Source organism: Alexandromys fortis, unplaced genomic scaffold (assembly GCF_014885135.2).
Source record: "Alexandromys fortis isolate MF-2015 unplaced genomic scaffold, M_Fortis_MF-2015_v1.1 scaffold_82, whole genome shotgun sequence".
Lineage (NCBI taxonomy): Eukaryota > Metazoa > Chordata > Mammalia > Rodentia > Cricetidae > Alexandromys > Alexandromys fortis.
Genome location: NW_026067963.1, coordinates 4,262,497 through 4,271,942, shown reverse-complemented (window position 1 = coordinate 4,271,942; position 9,446 = coordinate 4,262,497). Strand labels below are relative to the sequence as shown.

Here is a 9,446-nt window from a genome sequence, read left to right as displayed (position 1 = left end):
CCAAAACCTTGAAAGGACGTCCTAAAACCAGCTGTTAAAGACTTATTCATGCCCTCACAAATCTTGTTGACTGCTCTACCAACAGCGGTGTGGCCAAGTAATTAAGTCTCCCATGCCTTCTGTTTCTGTTGCAACACTTCGGCGGTCCCACACGCAGTAGGGACGCCCATGACTCCCAGAACCGGGACGCGTGCGTATTTCCCCGGACACCGGAGTCACAGCCCAGGACGCCACCCGGGAGTCCCGCCTTCAGGGACTCTCTGGGCGGAGCCTCGGGTTGTGGTCGGTGGCGTAGGAGTCGCGCGTCGACGGTCTTCCGCTCACTGCAGAGCAGGACCGGCGGGGACAGAGATGAGCTGGGAACTGCTGCTCTGGCTGCTGGCACTATGCGCGCTGATCTTGTCTCTGGTGCAGCTCGTGCGCTTTCTGCGGGCGGATGCCGACCTGACGTTGCTATGGGCCGAGTGGCAAGGGCGACGCCCAGGTGAGCAGCTGCGATGGCCCGGGCTCCGAGTGAGAGCCCTTGCTAGAAGTGGCGGAGGAACACACGGAGCCCCTGTGGCCAAGTTAAGCCTTGCTCAAGGGCTGAGGGCCCGGGAGGAAGCGGCAGTGGCTAAATAGGCAGTTCTCACTCTGTCGCTTGTCTTGGTTCATGGTTGGTACTATGAGAGTAGGAGAGAAAACGTCAAACTCCAAAAGAGCGCTTGCAAACCTCTGATGCCCGTAGGACACACACTTCTTCAGTAGGATCCCAGGGATCCTGGGACCCTATCAGGAAGGACATAGTGGAGAGCAGAATGTGTCCCCAGCTTTATAAGAGACCTAGTGTCTGTGCAACCAGAACATGTTTATCTGTGCCCTTTTACTCTCCCGACGCACTGAAAGGAAATTCGGTCTGACTCACCCACTTACCTCACTGCTATGAAAGAGTCACAACAGAGAGCCCTGAGCTGGGGCTTGGCCAGGAGGGAGATCACTCTGAGCAAACTAAGGTGCATTTCACCTGCTCTATTTTAGTTTGTGCCTTGCTCCGTGCTTGATATTCGCTTAATGCATGGTTCACATGCCTAGATATATAGTTCACAGATGGTGTGTGTTGTGTCAGGTGTGCAATGTGCTCAATACTTCACAAACGGCCCCCGACCTTTGGAACAATTCTTATAACGTGGGCACCATTCGTATTGCTTGTCAGTTAGAGATACTGACGGAGAAACTTAAAGCGTGCCCGAGGCAGGCTATTGATCCTTAAAGGACTAAGTGGGATTCCACTGTCCACCGTGACAAGTACGCAGAGCAGCAGGGATGGCGCTTTGAAGTAGCTGGTCACTCAGCTAGTGTATTCATTCAGTCTGCAGGGCAGGATCTGGTGAAAACTGGGTCCTGGAGACTGAAAAGTAAAGAGAGGGACAGCATTTCGTGTCCTTCCCAAACTCTGGCAGACATCATGCTGTTTTATTTCTGAGGCTGCATTTCTTGGGCTCTAACAGGTGCAGTACTGCCAAACACAACTGCAGTGTGCTTGCAGGTTCACTGTTGCAAAAACAGGAAGAGACATGGCTGCCGCCTGTAGGCTGTCTCAGTTTCGAGGGCGGGAGCCCCGATATTAACTTCTTTTAATCGTGATTCCCTCTCCCCTGATCACTGTTTAGGCCGATGGGATGTGTGCCGGGTTCACTCCCGTTAGCTGCCTGGGGGTGTTTGTGTCTGAAGATTGAAGTAAAATCAGCTTATAAATTATACAATTGTATAAAATAAACACGTTGGATTCTATCTGAAATGTAAAATTGTTGACAGCATCCAAATGCATATTGAGCAGCGAGCAAAAGTTGTTTTCCCACAGCAAGCAAGAGCTAAAAGCCACTAACAGTATTGTTTGTTGACTCATTTCTGAGACTGAGTCTCACATAACTCTAACTGGCCTTGAACTCATTATGTAGGTGAGGCTGATCTTAAGCTCCTGATTCTCCTGTCTCCAGGAATTCCAGGCAAGCAGCTCCATCCCTGGCAAGAATAAGCACCTTTCTCTGGTATGATAGAGAGACTTGGGAAAGGGTCTCTACATAACTCTAGCTTCCCTGGAACTTGCTTTGTAGACCAGACTGGGCTTGAACTCATAGAGATCCACCTGTTTCTGCCTTCAGAGAGCTGGGATTAAAGGTATGTGCCACCATGCCTGGGGAGAATTAGCAATTTTTAAGAAAATATTGCATTAAACCAGGCAGTAGTAGCCCATGCCTTTAATCCTAGCACTAAGGAGGCAGAGGCAGGTGGATCTCTGTGAGTCTGAGGCTAGCTTGGTCTACAGAGTGAGTTCCAGGACAGCCAGGGCAATTACACAGAGACACCCTGCCTCGAAAAACAAAAAACACAACAAAAAAATTAAAAGAGGAAAGAAAATATTGAATTAAATCTGGAGACAGAACCACCTGTCAAAAATGAAAACAAAGACCTACTCCATCAAAGTCCATAGTCTGGGAAAATCTCTAAATGTCCTAACCTTGCTTTTTGGCTTCTGTATGTATTTCTCCTGCTGGCTAACTGTTCTTGTTGAGTGAAGTATGTCAACCCAGGACATGGTTTCTGTGCTTCAAAGCTCACCCTGAGAAAGGCTCAGTGCTACAGTGGGCACCTGAGCACCAAGTAGGTTGTCGGGCAGCTTTCTATAGACTTAAACCCACATCCGAGCGGTCTTCTCTGCTGACCACCCCACAACAATGAGGTTGGCAGTTAAAGCCGCTTGCTGCATAAGCTTGGTGACCTGAGTTCCACCCTAGAAGTCACAAAAGGTTGGAAGAAAAGAACTGGCTTCTCAAATTGTCTCCTGGCCGCCTCCATGTGCACAAGAAGTGCACACATGCCTGCCCTGTGCATGCATGCACAGTACTAATAATGATGATGAAATTAAGAAAATTAAATCCAGGAAGAGAACCGGAGCAAGGTATTAATGCTGCCGTGACCCTGGCACTTAAGATGTGGGGCAGGAGGATGAAGTACGTGTTTCAGGCAAGCATAGTAGGATACTGTCTAAACGACAACAGCAACAACAGAAACCCAAGACGACTCTATCATACTCTTGAGCAGCGTGTGGTATTTCCGAGGGCCTCATCTGTGCTTTCGCTTCAGAAATTAGAATTAGAAACCTAAACAGTGGGCTGGAACGTCAGAATCATTTATCCGAATCTCCCATTTAGTAGAGAAAGCAACGAGTGTAAAGTCAGTAGCCTGAATTTTCTTTGTCAAATAAGTAGGTTAATTGGGTCTGATAGTAGCACTGTGTAGCTATGAGGCTTAGCTACAAATCGATGCTCATAAATTTACCCAGATTCCAAAATATACAGCATGTCGTGTGGGTGACATGCTGTATATTATATTCATGATTTTTATGAAGACTGTAAGCAGAGACTGCTTGCTCCCTCAGCAGAAAATTGTGGTAGAAGATGTTTTCTTATACTACTTGAATTCTATTTATTTACCTATTTATTTTGTTTGTTTGTTTGAGACAAGTTCTCTTCATAATCAGCTTGCTCCAACTGTCTATGTAGCCAGGTAAGTCAGGCCTTGAACTTTGTATCCTCCTGACTCTATCTTCAAAGTGCTGGGATGACAGACATACACCACCGTGCCTGGTTCATGGAGTTGTTCAAGACTGTTCCCAGACTTTGTGTACTCGAGGCAAGCATTCTTATAGCTGAGTCAATCCCCCACCCAGGACATTGGAAATTTTATGCCGTACTTACTAGACCTTCATATTTAGTAGTGGTATTTTTTAAAGTTTACTTATTCCGTTCATGTTTTACTGCTCGTTGGTGTAGGGGTGTCTTCCATCACATACTGTAACCCTCCTTCTTCCTCCACAGAATGGGAGCTGACTGACATGGTGGTGTGGGTGACGGGAGCATCCAGTGGCATTGGTGAGGAGCTGGCTCTCCAGTTATCTAAACTCGGGGGGTCGCTGGTGCTGTCAGCCCGCAGGGTGCAGGAGCTGGAGCGGGTGAAGAGAAGGTGCCTGGGTGAGTCAATTCCCCACAGCAGCCGTGCATCCTAGAAGTGAGGGGAGGTGGGACTGTCCTGTGCAGCTCGCGCTGACTCCTGGGCTTCTCACACTGCTCCACCTTCTCTTCTCTCACCTCCTTGCCAGCTGCTCTGTCCCCCTCTTTTGATATTGAGGGGCAAGTAAACACCGGTTCTCAAGTACTGGTGGATTTTAATGATCAAATAACTTGCATCTTTGCTTTAGGAGAAGAGGCTCTAATGAGATGTAGTTAGGAACAATCCCTGTTCTTTTGATTTATGTCAGATATTAAAGTCATGAGTGTGTGTGCGCGCGCCCGTATGTGCACGTGTTAGGATGATGAACGAAAAGAAAGGAAAGAAATAAGGTTTAAAACTGAACCTGAGGTAATACTTTCTATATTCACACAATGGATGACACTGTTAATATCTTCATTGACTTGAGTTTTCGTGAAGTTACGTTCACTGTAATAGTAACCTTAGAGAGTGTTTAGCATTTAGTACTTTAATATAGTCTTAAATGTGTGTGTCTCTGTGTGTACCTCTGTGTGTGTGTAATCTCTGTCTGTTACTTTCATTATCTGTCTTTCATTTTGTTGACTGCATTTATGCAGTGATAAGAGTTCTTTGCCCCGACTCTCGATAAAGTCACAAGGTTGTTTTCATGAAGTTGCTTTCAAAAACCCGTGTTCTATGCTTTTTTAATTTAATGGTCATTGGTCCTCTACCTCTGTGACTTGTAAGGCCCGCTCTAGCAAAGAGGATAAATCATGTCAGCTGAGCTGAGCTGGTGTGAGGACCATTGGCCCCTTTTCCTTTGTGTGGTTTCTGGTGCAAGCCTTAACATCTTTTAAAAAGTCCCATGTTCTTTTATCTCTTTGCCCACAAGACTTCTGTTCCTCTCACATTCTATGTACTTGGTTGTTTTTCTTAGTGATACTTATTATTTTACATTAAAGTTAAAGTTCAGAATAATTCATTTCAATTGTTCCACCGGTGACCAGAAATAGAAAGGATCAATATGTTCCTGTCTTAGGGTTTCTATTGTTGTGAAGAGACACCATGACCACAGCACCTCTTATGAAGGGAAACATTTAATTGGAGTGGCTCACTTACGGTTTCACAGGTTTGGTCCATTATCATCATGGTGGGGAGCATGGCCTTGTGCAGGCAGATGTGGTGCTGGAGAAGTAGCTGAGAGTTCTACGTCTTGCAGGCAACAGGAGGTTGAACTGAGACACTGGGAAGTATCCTGAGCATAGAAAACCTCAAAGCCTGCATCCACAGTGACACACTTCTTCCCACAAGGTTATACCCACTCCAACAAAGCCACACCTACTAATAGTGTCACGCCCCATGAGCTTATAAGGGCCAATTGCATTTAAACTACCACTTTCCTTCCTTGGCCCCAAAAGCTTATAATAGTATCATAATGCAAAATGCATTTACTCCAACTTCAAAAGTCCCTGTAATCTATCACAGTCTCAACAATGTTTTAAAGAACATAGTTCAAAGTCTCTGTCGATGGAGACTGCTCATTTGTTTCCTGGACACTCAGACCTGAAATAATCACACAGAAACTATATTAATTGCAATACTGTTTGGCCAGTAGCTTAAGTGTATTTTTAGCTATCTCTTACATCTTAAATTAACCAATTTCTATTATTTTATATTTTACCACGAGGCTCATGGTTTACTGGTACCGGCTCACACGCGTCTTTCTCCTCTGGCAGCTACATGACATCTCTTTGACTCCGCCTACTCTCTCCTCCTCTATCTGCTTAGAATTCACGCCTTGCCCTATTCTGCACTGCAATAGGTCCAAAGTAGCTTCTATATTAACCAATGGTAGTATCACAACTTACAGAGGGGCATCCCACATTACCTCCCCTTTTTTGTCTAAATGAAAAACAAGGTTTTAATGCCCAACCTGGTCCAGCTTCTCAAAGGATATTGGCTGAAGGAGATTCTCCAGCAAGTCTCTTCTGCAATATTCATGCAATATCTTAACTGTAATCACGTGTAAAAATAAAATAAAAAATGCTTTTTTTATTTTATAAGAATTAAAAAAAAGCAGATCACATACTTCGAGCACAGAGGATAAGGCCTCTTTTTACCAAGCCTTAAGGTGATAATCACATCGAATTGCAAATTCGAAGGTGTAGAGAACTTTTCCTACGGCGGGTTCCACCGCCCCCCCCCCCCCCCCATTAGCAGCTCTTCTTGGCAGGCATCCCATGATTTTAGCGTCTCTAACAACTTGGGTTGCCCAAGGTAATCCAGGCCTCAACTCCACAGCTTCATGCAATGGCCCTCCGTTCAGGGATACCCCTGACACATGGCCTCACCTCAGAGGCTTTCCTTAGGCATGGATGTGAACTCCATAACCTGTTTCTTCTAACCTTAACTGTAAAGCCAGAACCACATGGCTGAAGCCGCCAAGTTCTGCTGCTTACTGGGACTGGGACATGTCCCCCCCCCCCTTGTTTAACTACACCTTTATCAACTTTTTGCCCTTCATTTCCTAAGCTTGGCTGTCTTGAAACTTGCTCTGTAGACAAGGCTGGCCTCAAACTTAGAGATCCACCTGCCTCTGCCTCCCCAGTGCTAGAATTAAAGGTGTGCCCTGCCACTTCCAGCTCTAAGCTTTTCTTTAGTTCCCTGTCAAGCTGGAAACTTAGCTGGGTGGGCTCTTGCCACCCACCTAGAGGTCAGCATTCCTTGTATTCCCTTTCTTAACCATTTATCTCCTTGAACACAGGACTTTGCTTCATTCTACTTCCTGATACCTTTTTCTCCACAAAATTTACATTTTGTAATTTACCCTGATCAGCTTGCTCCTTTTCGTTATAAATCTTTATAAAGATGAACTCCAGTAACCACGTGACAGTCTATAATAGGCTGTTTTGAAATTTCCTCTGCCAAGGGAATTAAGCCAAGATTTTTCTCTTTAACCTCAGGCATATTCCTCCGACAAGGGTAAAACGCAGCCACTTTCTTCATCAAAATATCACAAGAGCAATCTGTAGGCAACATACTTAAATTCTTCTCCTCTGAAACTTCTTGAGTGAACAGCCCTCCACAGTTCAAATCACTCTTAGTACCGAGCCATCTCTCCAACCCTAAACTGGGGTTTTAAATGTATGCATGATCAACTAAACTTGACAAGTCTATTGCAAATACTCATAAAAAATCCAAACAAAACAAAGCTGTTGTATAATTTCTCCTCCTCTTTTTGTGGGTGGAGCTGTTTTTTTCTTTCTGATGTGCAGCCTGTGCGGCCTCAAGATCCCAGTCTACCTGGCTCCATGCCGAGTACCTTGTCGTTGTAGACTACTGCGTGGGATTGGTTGAGTCTCCTCTGTTCCTAGCTAGTAGTAGAATATCTCTTTTGCTTGTTTGTTTCTCGTTTGTTTTGTTTTTTTGAGACAAGGGCTGGCCATATCATCTTTGCTCATCTGAAACTTGCGACGTAAACCAGAATCAACTCGTTTCTGCCGTCCTCCCTCTGCCTCCCGAGTGCTGGGGCTGTAGCTATGCTGTCGCTTTCAGCTCGTTCTCTGTGAAGTTCCCCTGTGCGTAGTGAAGGGGAAGCACAGTGTTCTGCCTTCAGACAGCCAGAGCGCTAGCTGGACAGCCTTGCATACCGTCTCCTGGGCAGGGACGCTTTGGCAGAGTCGCCTCAAGTGAGTTCGTTGCCGCCTTTTTGTAGGGCAGAGGTTAAATGGAACTGGAAAGTTGAGTTCCGTGGAACTGTGGGATGGCTTACTTATGGCTCATGTGCCTTTTTTTTTTTTTTTTTTTTTTTTTTTAGAGAACAGCAATTTAAAAGAAAAAGATATCCTGGTTTTGCCCCTTGACCTGACCGACACAAGTTCCCACGAGGCAGCCACCAAAGCCGTTCTGCAGGAGTTTGGTAAAGTAAGTTGCATTTTAGATCGGTGAAGCATGGATGGTGTTCTTTATCTGTCAAAGAGATTCCCAGCTGTGGATCCCCTTCAAAGGGAGAGAGATGCAGAGCCCGTGCAGTGAGGTCGGGCTACAACTTAGCTTCTTAGCAGTTGACTGCTGGATTTCAGCTTGTTAGTTCTCATCCCTTTCCAAGCACTAATCTCTTCAAGAAGAAGGAGAGAAGTTAACATCTGCTGATGCTTTTCTTTTTTCTGATACTTGTTACTTTACATCAAATAGAGATTCTGTAGGTGAATTCTCCTTCCTTCCTTTCTTCCTTTCCTTCCTTCTTTTCCCCTCCTTTCTTCTCTCCCTCTCTCCCTCCCTTCATCTCTCTCTCTCTCTCTCTCTCTCTCTCTCTTTCTCTCTCTCTCTCTCTCTCTCTGTCTCTCTGGGACAGGCTTGCTGTAGCTCTGTTCTAGATCTCACTATGTAGACCGGGCTGGCCTTGAACTCAGAGATCTACCTACTTCTGCCTACCAAGTGCTGGGATACACCTGACTTTGCTCATATTATTATTATTATTATTATTATTATTATTATTATTATCTGCTACTAGAACCACATCACTGTCCCATTTACTCTTCAAGTTACCAATACGAGCAATCATTTTCTTAGACTGTCTTTAAGTACCCATTTTCTGATTTTTAGATTGACATTCTGGTCAACAACGGTGGAAGATCCCAACGTTCCTTAGTTCTCGAAACTAACCTGGATGTCTTCAAGGAGCTGATAAACCTGAACTACATAGGGACCGTGTCCTTGACCAAGTGTGTTCTGCCTCACATGGTAGAGAGGAAACAAGGGAAGATCGTCACTGTGAACAGCATTTCAGGAATTGCGTCTGTGGCCCTTTCCAGTGGGTACTGTGCCAGCAAGCATGCCCTTCGGGTAAGGCAGACCAAACTTATCCGAGCAGACTGTCCTCTGTGCGTGTATGGGGCAAACGTCTTTCGGTAAATGTGCTGAGTGGACCTGAGCCTTAAACGTGAAATGGAAACAAGAGAACTTGACTTCTCTTCTTTGATAACAGAAACGGCCCAGCAGTCTATCCTACTTAGAACTCATCAACAGATTGGGTTTGGGCACCTGTGTTACAGCATACCTGGTGCCAGACCCTGGGGATGCAGAGCTGAGACCCGAGTTCTTTCCTTAGTACAATCTACTCAGCACCTCACCTGTCACCCTGCTCCAGCCCCTACCACCTCCTCCAGGCTCCACCACTTCTTCCCTCCGCACGTGTTTCAGGATCTGGTTTTGTTGTCCCATGTCTGTGACTTCTTTTCCTCCCCCTTTCCTTGTCTTTATGTCCCCTTCTCTCCTTGCGCAAGCACGTCAGACGTTGGTACTTGCGCACATCAGGCCTGGGCCCGTCTCTATTGGGCAACATGTGACTCTATTTCTTATGGTTTCTTTCTTTTTTTTTTTAATTTTTTTATTTTTTTATTGAGAAAAGGAGAAAAAAAAAGTTTCTGCCTTCTCCC

The 9,446-nt window shown here is 45.5% G+C and overlaps 1 protein-coding gene across 1 annotated transcript in view; it reads left to right on the top strand.

Annotated features, from left to right (window-relative positions):
• The first annotated feature begins 274 nt into the window (after window positions 1-274).
• Window positions 275-9,446, top strand: part of Dhrs7 (dehydrogenase/reductase 7) — a 17,210-nt gene continuing 8,038 nt past the window's right edge. The window contains exons 1-4 of the mRNA XM_050153581.1: window positions 275-484; window positions 3,858-4,010; window positions 7,826-7,932; window positions 8,614-8,853. Of these exons, the coding sequence (XP_050009538.1) occupies window positions 352-484; window positions 3,858-4,010; window positions 7,826-7,932; window positions 8,614-8,853 (633 nt within the window). The 5' untranslated portion in view covers window positions 275-351. The remainder of the gene's footprint in view (window positions 485-3,857; window positions 4,011-7,825; window positions 7,933-8,613; window positions 8,854-9,446) is intronic.